Below are 17,101 nucleotides of genomic sequence, written 5' to 3'. Positions count from 1 at the left end.
ACCAATAACCTTTTTTCCCGGTGGAAGATCCGTAACATCCCATATATGTTGATCCTCCAATGCAGTAACCTCACCGGTCATAGCATTACGCCAACGTTTATCCTTAACAGCCTCCGCATACGATGTTGGTTCACATGCCTCCGTTATTGTAGCCAGAAACACTTGCTGCGAAGCAGAAAATTTGGCACAAGAGACATAATTTGAAATAGGGTAACAGACCATACCTCAAGATGAAGATGGTGATGGAGAGAAATCTGATGAGAGTGGTGAGGGGGCAGTATTACAACGTGTGGTGTGCAATACATACTCATTAAGATGACCTGGCAGCTTTCTTGCTCTTTCACTACGACGCACTGGTACATGTGCGTCATTATTAGTAATCACAATCGGCTCAAGTATTTCGGCGGGAGAAGAAGACCCATCTTGGTGAAGATTCACATTATTGTCTTCCACATCCGTAGTAGTATTTTCAACAACCCGTGTCGGTAAAGTCACCTCGTCACTTGTCATACCACCACCATTTTCAGTGCTCCCCCTTACATCTACTTTAGGTACATCATCAAAAAATGCACCATCATCATCATATGAAAGTGACTGTGACGGAACCAACTGTAATAGATCAGATCGCGGAGAAACCGTAGACTGGAATGGGAACTCAGATTCTTGAAAGACGACATCACTCGATACAAAAAAAAATCTTTTGCTTCCAAGTCAAACACTCGCCAACCTTTCGTCCCAAACGGATATCCCATGAACACACACCGTCGACTTCTCTCACCAAATTTATCTTTATTACGAGTAACCTTCCGAGCAAAACACAAGCTACCAAAAACTTTCAATGAAGTATAATCTGGCTTTACACCATACAACATCTCATAGGGTGTCCTTCCTTGTAGAACATTGGACGGAGTTTGATTAATCAAATGACATGCCGTAAGGACACACTCACCCCAAAATTTGATAGGAACACTCGCTTGAAACATCAACGAACAAGCAACATTAAGAATATGTCTATGCTTCCTCTCAACTCTTCCATTTTGCTGAGGCGTATACACACATGATGTTTGGTGTAAAATTCCTTCAGCAGCAAAATATGACCTCATAGCCATAAATTCTCAACCATTATCACTACGCACCACCTTAACCTTTTTATCAAATTGTTGTTCAATCATCTTGAAAAAAATCTTTAAAAAACCAGCAACCTCACTCTTTTCACGGAACATATAAACCCAAACAGCACGTGAAAAATCATCAACAATTGTGAGAAAATAAGCAGCCCTGGAAGTAGATAAAACACGACAAGGACCCCACAAATCGCAGTGAATTAATTCAAAAATCCCCGCAGCTTTATTAGAACTCTCATGAAAACATTCTCGGGTTTGTTTTGCCCTTAAGCAAATATCACAAATTGTTTCGGAACTCACTTGTTTCCCAACATCTAAAATATTCGATAAATAAGAAAGAACACGACTCGAAGGGTGGCCAAGACGACGATGCCATAAATCCCATGAACCCAAACTACTCACTATCTTGTGAATCTTCGCACCAAGCACTCCTCTAAGCACGTACACACCCCCACACTCTTCACCAGCTACCATCACCGTCCTCGTAGCACGGTCCTGAAATATACATAACTCATCAGTAACCGTAAAGCTTCCTTTATGAAGTTTAAGAAATGTTGCAACCGAAATCAATGAACAAGTTAACTCCTTAGAGTATAATACTCCTCGCAACCATAAATCACCACCCAAACAAAAATCCCCGTGCTTGTTAGCCACCACATGATCACCGTCAGGCAACCCGATAATACATGGATTCGTATCAACCACATTACACAACATATCGAGATTCCATGTCATGTGATGCGATGCACCTGTATCAATAATAAATTCACCATATGTTGTATTACCATGTAATTTCTCACTTGTCTCTGATTTTCGAGAAGACAGCAGGCTCATGAGAGATGTCCATTGTTCGTCACTTAGCTGCGGCAATGATTGTCGATCAATATCTTCTGTTTTGCGTGAGCAGTTTGCTTGTACTCCACCAATAAGATTGGCTTGTACACCAGCAACAGCATTAACACGTCCACCAACACCTCTACCACGTCCAAATCTTCCTGCAGATCCTCCACCACGACCAAAACGGCCACGTCCTCTTCCTCTTTCATTAAAATCACGACCCCTTTCTCCCCACCATTCTAGGAACCCATTCAACTTGAAACAATCAACTTGAGCATGACCATACTTGCCACAATGTGTGCAAGTCACATCCTTTTCACGTTGTTAATACGTAGAGGAGTATCCTCTAGTACCACCGTTTACCGCAAACCCTACAGCCTCTGGAATTATCTCCTTGTTACGAGTCACAGTTTGTTGTCTCTCTTCACGTATGACTCTCTGATAAACTTGAGAAAGTTTAGGAAGTGGCTCTAAACTTGTGATAGCAGAACGAACAGTACCAAACCTCGCCGCATCCAAACCGTTTAAGAAGGTATTTGTTCTCTCTTCGTTGTGATCTTCTTCTAACTGAGCTGCCATCTCCCCACAATTACATGTTCTGATCGGCTTGTAAATCGCCAATTCATCCCACATCTTTTTAAGCTTACCATAATACACCATCACCGAATCTCCGTTCTGTTTGCAGTTAGCAATGTCAGCTCGTAGATCGCTTATCCGTGGTCCATTACCAGCAGAAAATTGTAACTTCAAGTCATCCCACAAATCTTTCACTTCATCCACCATAGATATGGAAGTCTTGAGCGTAGACTCAATAGTATTCATTATCCAAGCAATAAGCATTGAATTCACAACCTCCCATTGTTCAATTTCTTCAGCATCAACCGGCTTCACCAACGTTCCATCAATAAACCCTAACTTTCTTTTTGTTCGCAATGCATTCCGCACATGCTTAGCCCACTCTTCATAGTTCTCTCCCCTTAGTTGAACTGTAGTTATAAGATTTCCCGGTCCATCCGAGGGATGGAGATAAAGTGGTGACAACACTTTATCTGTTGCCTTTGATCCATTACCATCACCTTCCACGATCTGTTTCTTCTTACTCTCGTCGTCGTTCTTAAGTTCTGAAGTCATCGCAGCCTTCCGCCGTTAACCTCTGTTTTTTTCTCTTGCCTCTGTTTTTTTTTTAAAACCCTAGCTCTGATACCATAACAAATGTTGAAGAGAATATGTTGTTCTCCTTAATCACAATACACGAGTATATATATATATATATATATATACATGAGGAAACCTAAATAGAAGACTCTAGAATATATGAAATAAGGAACATTAACATATCTAGAGATATAGTATCTAATATTTACTTAACACTCCCTAATAAACTCAACATACATTGAGATAAATCCACTTCCCTTGTCCGCTTTGTTACCTTTTGTGTATAAAACCAATCTCCTGATTTTTTTTTTTTAGATGAATAAATTACTAATTAGTTATACGTTTTCATAATTATTTTAGCATGAATAAATAATTAGGGGACTTTGATGATTACCAGTTCTATTTGCCAGAAGAGAAAGAACGGGATTTGTATCCGTCATCGGGGAAGAGAGTCTTCAAACTTGCTCGTAATTGCAGAATTTGCTACCACGCATGACTTATCATCATCTGCTTTCCACATTCTGTTGCACCTTGTAAGAGAAATTGAGAGAGAGAAAGAGAGAGACCCAAACAAGATTATAACAGCAAGGCAAACATATGATCAATCGTTTTCAGATATATATAAATCGTAAGAGAGTCTTTTTAGTTTCCTAGTGGGATATGGTTTTGGCTTTGAATCCTAGGGGGATATTGTTTTTTTTGATAACGCACTTTTTTTTTTTAAAGAGGGATATTGTTGATAAGAGTCTCTCATTTACCAAAATAAATAACAAAATTTTATTATTTAATTATGAGAGTCTTAAAAAGTTTTTAAAAAAAAAGTCTCTCATTTTCTCTCTATCTTTTCTTAAGATTAGGTCTGGGCATTCGGGTATCCGATCGGATTCGAGTTCGGATATTCGGGTTTTCGGATTTTCGGATGTAGAGATATAAAACCCGATCGGGTATTTTCTAATATCGGGTCGGATTCGGATCGGGTGTCTTCGAGTTCGGGTAATTTCGGGTTACCCGAAGTCATAAAAAAAAAAAAAAAATCTGTCTTGAAAAAAAAAAAAAATAAGAAATACTTTCTATCTTTCTCTTCTCGTCTCCTTCTTCTTCATCTCTCTTTTTCAACAAAAAACCCTAGATTTGTTTATCCATGGCCACTACTTCAAAAATTAAATCCTTCAAATTCCCTACCAAATATAATATTTATAGCAAATTATATGATATGATTCATATTTAGCTTCCAACCTCACTCACTCTTCAAACCCCACAAACTATTTTTTTTTTTGTAGATTTGCTTGTCATATTTCTACTAAAATTGATCTGGGTAATAAAAAAAATAAAACAATTATGGGTTCTGTTGATTGAGAAAGAAAAAAATAAATCAATTTTAGAATATATAATTTTATATATATATATATATATATAAATAATTAACGTTATCATACTATGACATAAAATTAAGGTGGCAAAATGGTTTATGATAAACTTGGTAAATGTCTAAGGTACTGGGTTCAAACCCACTTAGATGCTATTTTTGTATTTATTTTGAGTTAGTTTGGATATCCGATCACCCGAATCCTAACCGAACTACCTATTTCGGATCGGGTTCGGTTTTCAAATTCTGTTAAAATGCCGAGACCTACTTAAGATTCTCGTAATCAAATAATAATATTTAATTTTTGTACATGTTCACTGCACATGATCTTATAACTTTGAATTTTCAACGGACGAAGTTAATAATTCTTTTCCCCTTTACCTCTATTGGGCTCCAAACCAATGTTAATTTTGGTTTTTAGTTTTTACCGTCCATTATTGACGTTATTAATATTCATTATATTTATATTAACATTTTTATAAAAGTATATTTTGTAGTATGCCTTTTAAGATTTGTTTATTTATTAGATTATAAATACTCTAATTTATTAGATTTAACACAAAATGTTTTAGGCTGTCTAGACCGCTTTCTTGAACCTCGTATGCGGTATACTGCATAATAACTTTTATGAATATAATTCTTTCACGGGTTAAATTTAAATAACTTTAAACTTACAGATTAAATTTAAATAACTTTAAACTTACGGATTAAATTTAAAAACACTAAAAAGCAGTAACAATTTCTATTTTTATAATCATAAGAAATTCAATACGGTTACAATTTTTATTAGTTTAATTGTCGCGTGTCTGCAGTATACAGCTGATCAAATTTTATAATTAACAATTAAAATACAATTATACAATCTTAAACACTAAACAAAATAAACAAAACTAACAAAAAAATACAATTTTTAAAAATGTAATCTTTTTTGTTGTAAAAATATTTTCCCGCGGTATACTGCAAGTTAAAATCTAGTTTTCTTTTATGAACAAAACAATGGAGAACTCTTTTTTTCAGTTCATGTAGTTTTTACAAATCAATATTCACTAAGTCCTTCCTTCGCATGCATTCAATAGTATATGGGTAATGTGATAATGATAATCGTAGATTCTAGATTCTGATTCCAAACTAATTTAATTTTTCAATAAAACCAATATATAGTATATATGATATTTCATAATTTTTTTTAAAGAATACCATACTACCCATTTATCTTTTCTTTTTTTTGTGTTTACAAACTTTGGATGACAATTTCAATTGGAGATGTCAAAACTTTAGATGATAATTTCCGGTGTTCATGTTTCGTTTGACAAACACACCTTTTGCAAGGCGGATCTATTGACCAATCCAAAGTAGTGATCATCAGCAATATAATCCTCCATGAATCAGATTTGAAATCATAATTCTGAACTTTTGGTTCATAAGAGCATTTGCATTGGTGAATATTAAGTGAGTTTCTCAAAATATTCTGCAGAATTCAAAATTCATAAACAGTTAAACTAATAAAAATTGTACCTCGAAATTTGAGAAAATCTTATAAAATATAATAAATTAGAAAACCCCAAAAAAAAACTCTTATAGAATGGGAAATAGTGAGAATTAAAATGCAATTTAAGAGGTTCACATTTAATATTAAAAATTTACAAGATACAATCAAAAAACATGTATATTACTACTAACATTCTAATTATTCTCGATAGAAATTTTGTAATTTTTAGCCCATATAATTATGCGGGCCTTATCTGACGTCATATACAGTTAAATTATACGGAAGACAAAGTGTGTGAACTATACATTTTTTTATAGGAAAATCAAATACAATATAAAATTAACATTTCAAAAATTATATTTAACATTTTCTATTTTTTATATAACCCTATAATTTATACGGGCCTAATCTAGTAGACTTATTGCTATTTTTTTGTCATCATTGAATCGATAAGGTCTGATCTCTACTACACGGATAGCGCAACTTAGTTGAGTTTAACTCTGGTAGGATTAGTAGCAGAGGTGGTATTGTAACTAAGTGACTACGGATAATTACCATTCACTATTTTTCTTTTTCCTTAAAAATACTAGTATAATAAAATAAAGGAAAATTGGCAAAACTAACTAAGAAAAAATATTAAAATTAAATCCTAACTACTCTAACCATATAACTATAATATACACTATAATATATACCATCTTACCCTTCCACCACCATCCCTACCTACTCATTTACCACCACCTCTGCTAGCCACCGCCAGTCACCTCCGCTAAAACCACCACCGGAAACCTCCGTCAGAACCACCACTGGTCACCTCTGCGGGAACCACAGCCGGACACCTTTGGCGGAACCACCGCCGGTCATCTCTACTGGAACCACCACCGGTCATTTCCGTCGGAACCACCGCCCGCCACCAGCTCTCCATTACCACCCAAACATCAAAATAGTAATTGTACACTACCCTTCTCCAATTCTCCTAATTTTTTTGAATATAGTGCTATATTCTACTATGATTGTTTTGTTTTGGTTATTCACCCTAAAGTAACATTCAAACCATAAGAATAAGAGTAAATTTCTTTGTAGTCATCACAACATACATTGTCGTATCCAATAATGTAGAAGTCATTACTCGAGCAAAAACCATCAATCTAGTAAAACATTGAATTGCATATTGGAACAATACTCTTTTTATTTGTGTTTAATTGATAGTTTCGAAGTTCTCTTTTTATGTCGTCTCTCCCTAAAAAATGTAACTTGTTGTTTGTTAGGTTTTTTTAAGGCAAGAGAATATGCTGAGCAACCTCGACACGGTTGCGACAAGAGTGACGTTTTGGCTCAGATTCACGAGCCAAACCTATTGCAACTTTGGGTCTATATGTTAAAAAAATTCAAAAAGAAACAAGAACGAAACTAAACTGAAACATGAACAAAGTAACCGAATGCACAGGCACACAGCTCACCTAAAGACATTTTTTTGATGAGTTAAAAAAGAACAAAAAATAACCAATTAAGAGTACATTATCTCTTCTAAGCAATTAAGAAGGGAAAAAAACATAAAATCTGAATAAACATAGTCAATAAAAAAAAAGGACGGCAACGTTCAGTAACTGAATATTGAAAATTAACTAATGGTGTCGTAGATCTTCATGGAGAAGACGTGGTAGTCGAAACAACTGCAAATTCGATATCTACTTGCAAAGAGTCTTCTTTGTCCAAATAAGCCTCCCGAAGTTTATCTAAATATATAAAGTGATACCAACCCCAACCTTGAGTTCGATTGTCGTAATTGTATCTATTGTCAACTGCAAAAAAAAACAGAAAGCAATCTCTAATGAAATATCTTAGTATTTAGATCTCATCAAGTGGTATTTAGGTAAAAGAATTTTACCCTTTGCTGTCTGGTGATTGTGCCCAAATGGGTCAAGAAGTCGAAAAGTCCCTCGTAAGTGAATATGCTCACCTGCCTTCATTGTTTCACTATCAGCCAGAAACACAAACATGGACAAAGATTTGGAATATGTTGTAGTGTAGCCCTTGGGATACAACTTTATAACCCTACAAAAACATTATAACGGTTAGCACACAAATACACATAGTAATGTTATTTAAGATTACAAAAGCGCAATAATTTTATATGGATATATTGATAATACTCACCCGTTCTTTCCTCCCATAATGAACGTGTCTGATACGTAGCAATGATCTTTCAACTTAGAGAATTTCTTGAGCGTCCAGGAAAACTTTTTATCAGGGGGTTTCATAGGGAAAGAGACAACTTCCCAGTTGACAAGTGGAACCATCACATCAACACCAAACTCACATTGATCTCCCTCGAACACATATCCGTTTTTAGGATCATTGAACGTATCAAGCGGAAGCACTTGCGAAAATCCCCACACCGGTCTTATTGCATTGAACTGCTTCCCTTCAACATCTGAATGATACATATAATTCATTACTATATATATATATATAGATATAACAGGGTATATATGCATGAAAGTACAAACCTTGAATAGTAAAATATTTATTTTCTTTTTTACTGTAGACGAAGAAGGTGAAATATGCCAAAACGGTGGACGCGGTAAGGCTTGAGGTATCTAACTCAACATACATTGAAATAAATCCCTCCCCGCCGTCCTTCTTGTTTCCTGTTGGGTATATAACCAGTCTCCTAAATCAACACAAGAAATAAACATTATAGTAGCTTAGAAAAGAAAAAAATTTAGTATATCCAAATTAGGGTTTAATTAGGGTTTTGTAATCCCTTAATTATACCAGTTGTATTTGCCTGAAGAGAAAGTAAGGGATTTGTATTCGGATTCAGGGAAGAGTTCCTTGAGTTGGGAGAGGCTTTGGATCTTCATGGAATAGGTACAAGGAGGACGATCTACTAACTTGTACTTCATTGCAGAATCTGTTACTAGGCTTGAATTTTCTGTTTTCACCATTCTGACTTTGCTTCTTCAGAGATCAATAGAAACAAAAGAGTAATCACGATTATATAAAGGTTGGCAAAAGAGTCTTTTGTTTCCTAATATGAATGGGTTTTGGGTTAAGATAACGGGCCTAAACGCCCATTTCACTCAAAGCTCCTTTTTAAGTTGATATGACTAAAATACCCCTGACGATTACGTGAATTAACAAAATCATCCCCTTCTTCGTCTTCTCCGTAAGAGAGAAGAAGGCTTGTTCTCCAAGACGCTTCTACTTTTTTTTTATAAATCTCTCACAACGCCGGAGAAAAAAAAAGCAAATCGGAATCGGAGTCTGAGACGAAACAGATCTGTAGCAGAATACAATAATGGAGTGTGTATTCGGTCTTGTTGGGAATGGATTCGCCATCGTTGCGGCTGATACATCTGCGGTTCACAGTATCCTTCTCCACAAGAACAACGAAGACAAGATCATGGTGCTCGACTCTCACAAGCTTGTTGCTGCTAGTGGCGAGCCAGGTGATAGGTAAGCTCTCTCTCTCTCTCTATATATATATATATATAATTTAGCGGTGGATACAGTGATTTGAACTTGGCTTCGCTTATTTGGGGTTGTTTGATTATTAGGGTTCAGTTTACGGAGTACGTTCAGAAGAATGTTTCCTTGTACAAATTCAGAAACGGTATCCCTTTGACTACTTCCGCTGCTGCCAATTTCACTCGCGGAGAGCTCGCTACTGCGTTGAGGAAGGTATACAAAACACTTCAGCCTTTTGTGAAATTGAATTGAGTTCGATTGCAGTTCTTTGTGTATTTGAATTGAAGCTTCCCTCTGTGGTGCTGTGGTTTATGATTACATTAAGGTTGCTGATGACTTATAAAGTTGGAAATGGTTAGGTAAGTTCTGTCTTAGTTGGACTTTAGAGTAATTAAGAGATTTGATTTGGGGAAATGGTTTTGTTTTTCATTGTTGAGATTGTTGTTAGACTATCCCAAAATTGAAGGAACTTACTCTCTTGTTCTGTGCTTGAATGGAGTGTAAAGCATGGTAGATGATGTAGTCTATAGCTAAATGACCACTACTAGGGTTGCAGAAGTTTCCTTGTATTGTTATCTTCTAGAGTATTGATGCATCTTTTTGGTGGAATAGATCGGGTTGTAAGTGATAGTTTCGTTATGTCCATATGCTTTGTTGCGGCTCTGTGTTAGACTTTACAAGACTGGAATGACTTGATTATGTAAATGCGAGGCTAATTTATTATCAATTTTGGATTGAAATCCAAGCATTATAGAGTCTTGAGGACTATACACAATAAAGTCATATGACATTTGCTCTAGATTTCCTTGTTTTGTTTATGATTTGGCTACTTATCATTGATGGCAAAAAATTTGAGATATATCTCTGTGTGATTTCTTTTTGCTCCATTTAATCAGAATCCGTATTCGGTGAATATACTATTGGCTGGCTACGACAATGAGAGTGGTGCATCTCTTTACTACATTGACTACATTGCAACCCTTCACAAAGTTGACAAGGGAGCTTTCGGTTACGGCTCCTACTTCTCCCTCTCCACAATGGATAGACATTACCGCAGCGACATGACTGTAGAAGAAGCCATCGAACTAGTCGACAAATGCATACTTGAGATCCGTTCAAGACTGGTCATTGCGCCACCAAACTTTGTGATCAAGATTGTTGACAAAGATGGAGCTCGTGAATATGCTAAGCGTCAATCCGTAGTGGATGTCACGACTGCTGCTGATGTTTGAGTTTGTTTGTGTTTGGTTTTCATATGTTGGTGTGTGACATTTGCTTTTGATTTATAAAGAAGTTGGGAGTTAGTGTTTTGACACTTTTCATCTTTGAGCATCAATAGTGTTGCGATTCCATAAAAATGATGATATATTGCTTCAACAGTACAAAATAAATCTCACACGAAACAAAGAACATTATACACTAGCTTATTCCACAAAGCAGTGACCAAATAAATGGTTGTTTCTATAATCAAAGATGCATAAATCAAATCACATGAAAGAAGAATACAAAGGAAAACAAAGAAATCATCAGTAGAACTTGAGAACTACAAGGGCGATGCTGAAGAAGAGAAGAGATGGTGAGAGTGCATAAGCGGATGAAGGAGTCTCAGAAGGTCTACTGCTGCTTCCTCCGTCGTCTGACGTTGGAGCTCCACCATCGACGGATGGTGTAAAAGGTCGGGTTGTATCCGACTGTGGTGTCTGAGCTGATGGAGTCGGCTCTGGAACAATAGGATTCGTCGCTGGACCTGGAGACATCGACGGTCCAAATGTAGCAGAAGGTCCTGTTCCCAAAACAGAAAATTTCTTATTAAGTTATCTTCCAAGCAAAACTAATTATATGAACAATTGAGATGATAAGGTAATTGATTGTATACCAGGAGCAGCAGCTGGAGCAATATTAGCTGTAAGATGGAAGATCAAAACTTATATTAGTTTACTGATTCAAGTAGGTATATAAATTAAAATGTAATGATTAGAGGGGAGTGAGTTTGTTTTATTTGCCTTGGCATTGAAGAGGGACTCTAGGCATGTTACAAGCACGGGGAAGAGAGACAGCGGTTGTGCGGTTAATAGGAATATTGAAAGGAACAGTTCCAGTGACAATAAGACAGAGACATCCCATTCCTCCAGTTGTCAAAGACCTCAGTGAGTTACAACAATCAGACGACGGAGAAGTTCCATTGCTGCTACTGTTGGTTATGAAGCTCATACAAGGACTCACGGAGGTCATCATCGACGGGGTACATTGGCTAAGCGGCTGTTGTTGACCGTGAATTGGCAAAGCTAGGACCGAGATCATAGCAACCACCACGACAAGAATCTTCGACATTGTTGGATCGTTTTAGCTTTGTTTGTTTATTGTTTCTTTGGATGGTTAAAGATTTTGTGGTAATGTGTTTGATGTGTGATGAGAAAGGAAGCAATTGTGGGGATTTGGGTTTTATAGATTGGAGAAAGTGGAGGGAAGAAAAAGAAGTGAGTATAGGTCAACCACTAATAACTAACTCATGTTCGTTTTTTGATAATTGGGGGTCGTTGGTGGAAGTGAATTAGCCAATTGGATGGGTTCACGTGTACCGGAGGAAGAGTGTAGTAGATACATTATATGTCTTGTGTTGTATTAGATGAACCACTCTTTCACGGTTGTTCTCTTTTGGTAACTAAACAAGAATAACTGAGAATTTTCTGACACCTGTTGTTATTATTATTAGTCAAGTCAAATACAAATAAAAGAATACAAAACACTTCTGTATTATTGTATAGTAATTAGCTAAAGTCCATAAACCTTAATCAGGGGAAGTAGTTCAACAACCAAGCCTAGCTAGACCGTCACAAAGAACACCGACCCTAAAAAACTACAAAGGGATCAGTTCTGTTCACAACACAACACTCGTTTTGTCCGAGTCTGAACAGATCTAAACAAAAACTGTTAGAAAAGTAGGAAAGAGTTGGTCACCCAAATTAAGCCACCTTTACGTCCACAATTCTTTATTTATACCCAAAGACTCCACAATATTCAATCAAACAAAAAAAAACGCAACAAGACCTAAACCAAAACAAACTCAAAAGGATTCTTTTCTCCATACACAACTTCTAAAGAAAACATGAAAATGGGAATGGGTTTAGTGTGTCTTACAGTTTTTATGGCTGTGATGACTTCTACAAGGGTCTCTGCTCAGTCAGGCTGCACAAACGTGTTGATTAGCTTATCGCCGTGTCTCAACTACATAACCGGAAACTCTACTTCTCCTTCTCAGCAGTGCTGTCGTCAGTTGGGTAGCGTAGTCCAGTCTTCTCCTGACTGTTTGTGTCAAGTCCTCAACGGTGGTGGCTCTCAGCTAGGTATCAACGTTAACCAAACACAAGCTCTTGGTCTGCCAAAGGCTTGTAATGTTCAGACTCCTCCAGTCAGTCGCTGTAGTACCGGTAAGAATTTCAAAATATCAGCTTCTGAAGATTGTTCCAATCCCAAAGCTTTCGAATCTTATGCAGTATATGTTTTTGCAGGTGGTGGTGGTGGTTCTACTTCTGACTCTCCTGCAGAATCACCAAACTCTTCAGGTAACTGACTTAAAACATATGCAAGGAAGAAACACCAGTCTCAATATTATCTTTCTGTTATCTAATGCATCCATATCGTGAATTTATGTTAGGACCTGGAAATGGATCGAAAACCGTACCAGCAGGGGAAGGAGACGGACCATCGTCTGATGTGAGCTCTATCAAGTTCTCATTTCCTCTTCTTGCCTTCCTTTCAGCAGCTTCCTACATCGCAATCTTCTGAGTTACTGATTTTCCCCATCCATGTTTCTACTGAAACCGATGAAGCTTTTGTGCCACTCAGATTGCATTCTTTATTTTTCCCTATTTATTCACATTTTGTTGTGATTTTGTGTGATGTATTTTATGCTCTGTAAATCCCTACTCTCCCTGTGATATTGCTTTGTTGTATCAACGGAGAGCATGTTGGATCTATTTACCTTTTACAATAAATATTACTTTCCAGAACACAGTGTGAAAAACAAAACATTAGCTCTCTCAACAAATATCACTAACTCAAGAACCAGAGATGATAGATGGAAACTCATATCCCAAACTTGGCTTGAAATAAAAACATCCTATAAAATATGATAGACTTTAGGCGGCAAGCAACGATCTAGCGTTAATTATGGAACATGAAAGCTAATGAGAGATGCACTTTTAAAGTTAGATATAAGAAGACCCAACCTTTAATCGTTGTATGCAATGGGAAGAAACAAACAGAAGACAGTCTATATCCATATCAGATCCGTGCACCAATTTGAGAACAATACTTCCTCTTCTGTTATGAACAAGAGCAAAAACATGTGAAATAATGCAGTACTTTTGTTTCCATACCTGAAACTTCAATTGGCAAGAACCATGGTTGGATCGTTAAGGTAAGACAATCTTCACAGCTCAAGCTAAATAGAAGTCAGGAACTCCCTCACCATCATTAAAGCTTAATTAAGAAACATCATCTGTAAAAGTTCAACCTGTAACAACAACATGATGAAAAGAGGATGATCCCATAAGGGCTTCTATTCTTCACATGTTACCCCAATTTACAGTGCTTTGCAGGCTCTCTACCCTTCGCTAAGCTTTGGAGAAGGCAGTGAATGTTTGAGACAGAAGGTAGAAAATGCAAACCGTAAAATACATTGATCTCAATTCACCTTCCAAAGCTAATGAACAGTTCCAATTTACCATTAGAGACGTGAAAGAGAAAGCTAATGAAAAGTTTCAAATTAGCATTAATAGAAAACAATCACATTGCATAAAACTGTATCGCTATGTTACAATGTTATAGAAAGTAGTAAGATTATCAGATGAAAAGTGTGAAAAATGATACAGAAATAAATATTCTACAACAGTCTAGATCCTAAGAATGTGACCGAGATCGCACAAACTCCTCGAGTTTTTCCCAGACTTCCAATGCAGCAGCCCTGTCGTTATGCCTCTTATTCTTGCTAATCTGATTAGTTCAAAAACACAAGAAGAAAGTTACAAGATTCAGTAAATCATATCTATGGATGATAATTTTATCAGAAACAGCATACTTTAAAGGGTAATAAATTTCTCACCGAGATGATCTTTACATTCCACTGCTTCACCGTCTTGGCTGATTCTATACTGTCATCTTCAAACCGCATGTAGAATCCAACGACTGCAAAGCATAGAAAACAAAATGTCAGCTTCAACTGAATTGAACTCTGAAGCTCAAGAAAACCAAAAGAATCGAATCATCATATTGCTTACTCTTATTGAATATCTCAACGTGATCCTTGAAAGGCCAACCCTTGAACTGCCAATCCTTTCCCAAAACAAAAACCGCAACAACACGATCCCAATCATCAGGCTTCAAGGCAGAGGGCTTATCCCTAACTTCATAAGCAGTCACAACTCTCTCTCTATCTCTACTAAACTTCTTCTGAACCGTAATACAATCAGGCTTTAAACCCTTCATCTCCTTAGCCTTAACATCATTCTCTATAAAAACACCATCTTCAAGAAACTCCTTAACATTATATATAGTAATCAAAGTCTGAAACGCACTCGGCACAAGAATGATAGGAACACCTTCACCAATCTTCCCAGCTTTAAAATGAAGCTTAGATTTAGGGTTAGCATCATAGCCATTATCATCTCCACCACCACTACTAAACCCTACAATACCTCTCTCTTCAGCACCCATTAACCTACTCTTAGCAACTAATCCATCTTTCCGCTGATGAGACTCAATCCTCTGTCTCTCTTCTTCCCTCTTGGTCGAATTCACCAACACACTATAAAAATCCCTGTTCTTACACTCAAGAATCGCGTCTCTGCTCTTCAACGGCCGCTCGTTGGATCGGATCAGCATAATGTAATCAACGTCCTCGCCGGATTTGCCGAAATCCTCAACCTCCATATCTTCAATCGCGCTCTCTCTCGAAACGAAAGCTGAATTATCTTGATCTGGTCGATACTCTTCGTTCTGTTTCTGACTCTGCGCGTTTTGCTGCTGGAGGAGTAGGTAATCAATCGCATCGGAGGAAGCTACTTTTCCGGTGAGGTATTCGAGGAGAGGTTTCCGATCTGGTAAAGTCACCGCCGGGACTGAGCTTTTGACGGTTGATTGCATATACTCTCCGAGTTTTAGATGATGATTCTTCACATAGTGTACTAATGCTTCTAGTGTGTAGAGAGTCCCACCTTTTGACCTGTACGCCGTCTCCGTCGCGCATGGGAACGAATATTCCGATCCGAATCTGTAATTGGCTCCGACTCGCTCGATTTTATCAGCTTCTCCTCGGACAGTGAAATCTTTCAGCACTGATAACGGATCCATGGTTTCGGTTCAGAGATTGGTTGTTTCAATTCGATCTTTAGGGTTTATGATGAAGCTACACGGACCTCTACGAGAGAGACTCAATTGAAGAAGAAGATAGTAAAAGATGAGGGTACATTGGTAATTTTCACAGAAAACCCGAAATATGTGGGTCTTAAGAGTAAAGGCCCAAAATCCAATAATGGGCCTTCTAAGCCCAATAGAATAATCTCTTTTCATGTAATTTATTTACATTTCTTGCGGTTAATTTACATAACCACCATAATGGAACCACCGAGAATTTTTCTCCGGCCGTTCAATGTATCAGACGCCGAAGACGTCTTTAAATGGGCCAGTGACGATGACGTCACACGTTACCTTCGTTGGGACTCAGTTAAGACCTTAGAGGAAGCCGAACAACACATCTTGAACAAGGCCATACCACACCCGTGGCGCCGTTCCATATCTCTCATCCAAGAAGGTCGCTCGATAGGTTACGTCTCTGTCAAGCCAGACTCTGGTGATGGTCGTTGCCGGGCTGACCTCGCTTACGCCTTGGCTAAAGAGTTTTGGGGACGGGGGATAGCCACGGCGGCTGTGAGGATTGCGGTTGGACAAGCTTTTCAGGATTTTCCTGTGGTGGTGAGGCTACAAGCGGTGGTGGAGGTTGAGAACAAAGCGTCTCAGAGGGTTTTGGAGAAAGCTGGGTTTCGAAAAGAGGGTTTGCTTGAGAAGTATGGTTTTAGCAAAGGCATGATTAAAGACATGTTTCTCTATAGTTTCGTTAAAGAATGACACATAAGTTTATGTGATAAAGTGATAATTAACGGTATAATCCGGTTTTTACCGAGATGATACACAATTATAAGTCAAACATTTGGTTTACAGAGACAAAGATGTTTACGGCAACAAATGATGGACGGCATGCCTTTTGTCTCCATGTTCTTTATCATGTATAAGTCGTGAACTCGTGTCGTGTGTCTATGGTGACTCTTTTAACTTATCTTAAATGTTTTTTCTTGTTTGGTTGCCTACGTGAAAAGATTGATGAAACTCTCTATAATGATAGTAATCTTAACGTCATTTAATTTGGGGGGGGGTACAAAAAAGTTACCGGAGGTTTTGTCCAAGGTAACCTCCGGTAACTGATTCCCTAGCTCCTCCACTGGTCACTGGCATGGCGGTATCTATTACAGAATAGCAAATATTCGGCATTATACATGTCGGATGCATTATATACACTATACATTAAAAATAAAAATAAAAAAGAGTGTGTATAATTGGAACGTCAGAGTTGGTCCATGTATATAATTATACTGTAAGAAA

The 17,101-nt window shown here is 37.4% G+C and overlaps 5 protein-coding genes across 5 annotated transcripts; 2 read left to right on the top strand and 3 right to left on the bottom strand.

The window, feature by feature from the left end:
- Positions 1 to 7,613: 7,613 nt before the first annotated feature.
- Positions 7,614 to 8,922, bottom strand: LOC104706567 (uncharacterized). Its single transcript, XM_087456270.1, has 5 exons — positions 8,750 to 8,922; positions 8,482 to 8,645; positions 8,129 to 8,405; positions 7,860 to 8,026; positions 7,614 to 7,773 (listed from the first exon to the last, which is right to left on the bottom strand). Exons 1-5 carry the CDS (start codon positions 8,920 to 8,922, stop codon positions 7,616 to 7,618), a joined length of 939 nt encoding a protein of 312 aa, XP_087312396.1. The 3' UTR covers positions 7,614 to 7,615.
- Positions 8,665 to 10,803, top strand: LOC104787620 (proteasome subunit beta type-2-A). The gene is made up of 3 exons (XM_010513229.3): positions 8,665 to 9,433; positions 9,535 to 9,658; positions 10,342 to 10,803. The coding sequence occupies exons 1-3, from the start codon at positions 9,276 to 9,278 to the stop codon at positions 10,675 to 10,677; spliced, it is 618 nt and encodes a 205-aa protein (XP_010511531.1). The 5' UTR covers positions 8,665 to 9,275; the 3' UTR covers positions 10,678 to 10,803.
- LOC104787614 (non-specific lipid transfer protein GPI-anchored 20) lies at positions 10,793 to 11,884 on the bottom strand. Its single transcript, XM_010513224.2, has 3 exons — positions 11,449 to 11,884; positions 11,322 to 11,348; positions 10,793 to 11,228 (listed from the first exon to the last, which is right to left on the bottom strand). The coding sequence occupies exons 1-3, from the start codon at positions 11,774 to 11,776 to the stop codon at positions 10,972 to 10,974; spliced, it is 612 nt and encodes a 203-aa protein (XP_010511526.1). The 5' UTR covers positions 11,777 to 11,884; the 3' UTR covers positions 10,793 to 10,971.
- Positions 11,885 to 12,340: 456 nt separating this feature from the next.
- LOC104787606 (non-specific lipid transfer protein GPI-anchored 5) lies at positions 12,341 to 13,455 on the top strand. Its single transcript, XM_087456281.1, has 3 exons — positions 12,341 to 12,873; positions 12,955 to 13,008; positions 13,101 to 13,455. The coding sequence occupies exons 1-3, from the start codon at positions 12,552 to 12,554 to the stop codon at positions 13,229 to 13,231; spliced, it is 507 nt and encodes a 168-aa protein (XP_087312407.1). The 5' UTR covers positions 12,341 to 12,551; the 3' UTR covers positions 13,232 to 13,455.
- A 741-nt stretch (positions 13,456 to 14,196) lies between these two features.
- On the bottom strand, positions 14,197 to 16,696 carry LOC104787595 (protein CDC73 homolog). The gene is made up of 3 exons (XM_010513205.3): positions 14,725 to 16,696; positions 14,550 to 14,632; positions 14,197 to 14,440 (listed from the first exon to the last, which is right to left on the bottom strand). Exons 1-3 carry the CDS (start codon positions 15,794 to 15,796, stop codon positions 14,348 to 14,350), a joined length of 1,248 nt encoding a protein of 415 aa, XP_010511507.2. The 5' UTR covers positions 15,797 to 16,696; the 3' UTR covers positions 14,197 to 14,347.
- Between the last annotated feature and the right edge of the window lie 405 nt (positions 16,697 to 17,101).

The sequence above is a fragment of the Camelina sativa genome, chromosome 1 (genome assembly GCF_030686135.1).
Source record: "Camelina sativa cultivar CO46 ecotype springtype chromosome 1, ASM3068613v1".
Lineage (NCBI taxonomy): Eukaryota > Viridiplantae > Streptophyta > Magnoliopsida > Brassicales > Brassicaceae > Camelina > Camelina sativa.
Note: the sequence above shows the minus strand (reverse complement) of the source record. Positions and strands in the feature narration are given on the sequence as shown.

Coding starts and splice junctions, on each gene's coding strand:
- LOC104706567 (XM_087456270.1), bottom strand. CDS start 8,922: ATGGTGAAAACAGAAAATTCAAGCCTAGTAACAGATTCTGCAATGAAG. Junction 8,406..8,481: donor TAAATATTTTACTATTCAAG/GTTTGTACTTTC, acceptor TGTATCATTCAG/ATGTTGAAGGGAAGCAGTTC. Junction 8,027..8,128: donor ATTATGGGAGGAAAGAACGG/GTGAGTATTATC, acceptor ATGTTTTTGTAG/GGTTATAAAGTTGTATCCCA.
- LOC104787620 (XM_010513229.3), top strand. CDS start 9,276: ATGGAGTGTGTATTCGGTCTTGTTGGGAATGGATTCGCCATCGTTGCG. Junction 9,434..9,534: donor AGTGGCGAGCCAGGTGATAG/GTAAGCTCTCTC, acceptor TTTGATTATTAG/GGTTCAGTTTACGGAGTACG. Junction 9,659..10,341: donor TCGCTACTGCGTTGAGGAAG/GTATACAAAACA, acceptor CCATTTAATCAG/AATCCGTATTCGGTGAATAT.
- LOC104787614 (XM_010513224.2), bottom strand. CDS start 11,776: ATGTCGAAGATTCTTGTCGTGGTGGTTGCTATGATCTCGGTCCTAGCT. Junction 11,349..11,448: donor AGTCCCTCTTCAATGCCAAG/GCAAATAAAACA, acceptor TCCATCTTACAG/CTAATATTGCTCCAGCTGCT. Junction 11,229..11,321: donor TGCTCCAGCTGCTGCTCCTG/GTATACAATCAA, acceptor TTTTGGGAACAG/GACCTTCTGCTACATTTGGA.
- LOC104787606 (XM_087456281.1), top strand. CDS start 12,552: ATGAAAATGGGAATGGGTTTAGTGTGTCTTACAGTTTTTATGGCTGTG. Junction 12,874..12,954: donor AGTCAGTCGCTGTAGTACCG/GTAAGAATTTCA, acceptor ATGTTTTTGCAG/GTGGTGGTGGTGGTTCTACT. Junction 13,009..13,100: donor AGAATCACCAAACTCTTCAG/GTAACTGACTTA, acceptor AATTTATGTTAG/GACCTGGAAATGGATCGAAA.
- LOC104787595 (XM_010513205.3), bottom strand. CDS start 15,796: ATGGATCCGTTATCAGTGCTGAAAGATTTCACTGTCCGAGGAGAAGCT. Junction 14,633..14,724: donor CGTTGAGATATTCAATAAGA/GTAAGCAATATG, acceptor TATGCTTTGCAG/TCGTTGGATTCTACATGCGG. Junction 14,441..14,549: donor GGAATGTAAAGATCATCTCG/GTGAGAAATTTA, acceptor TGAACTAATCAG/ATTAGCAAGAATAAGAGGCA.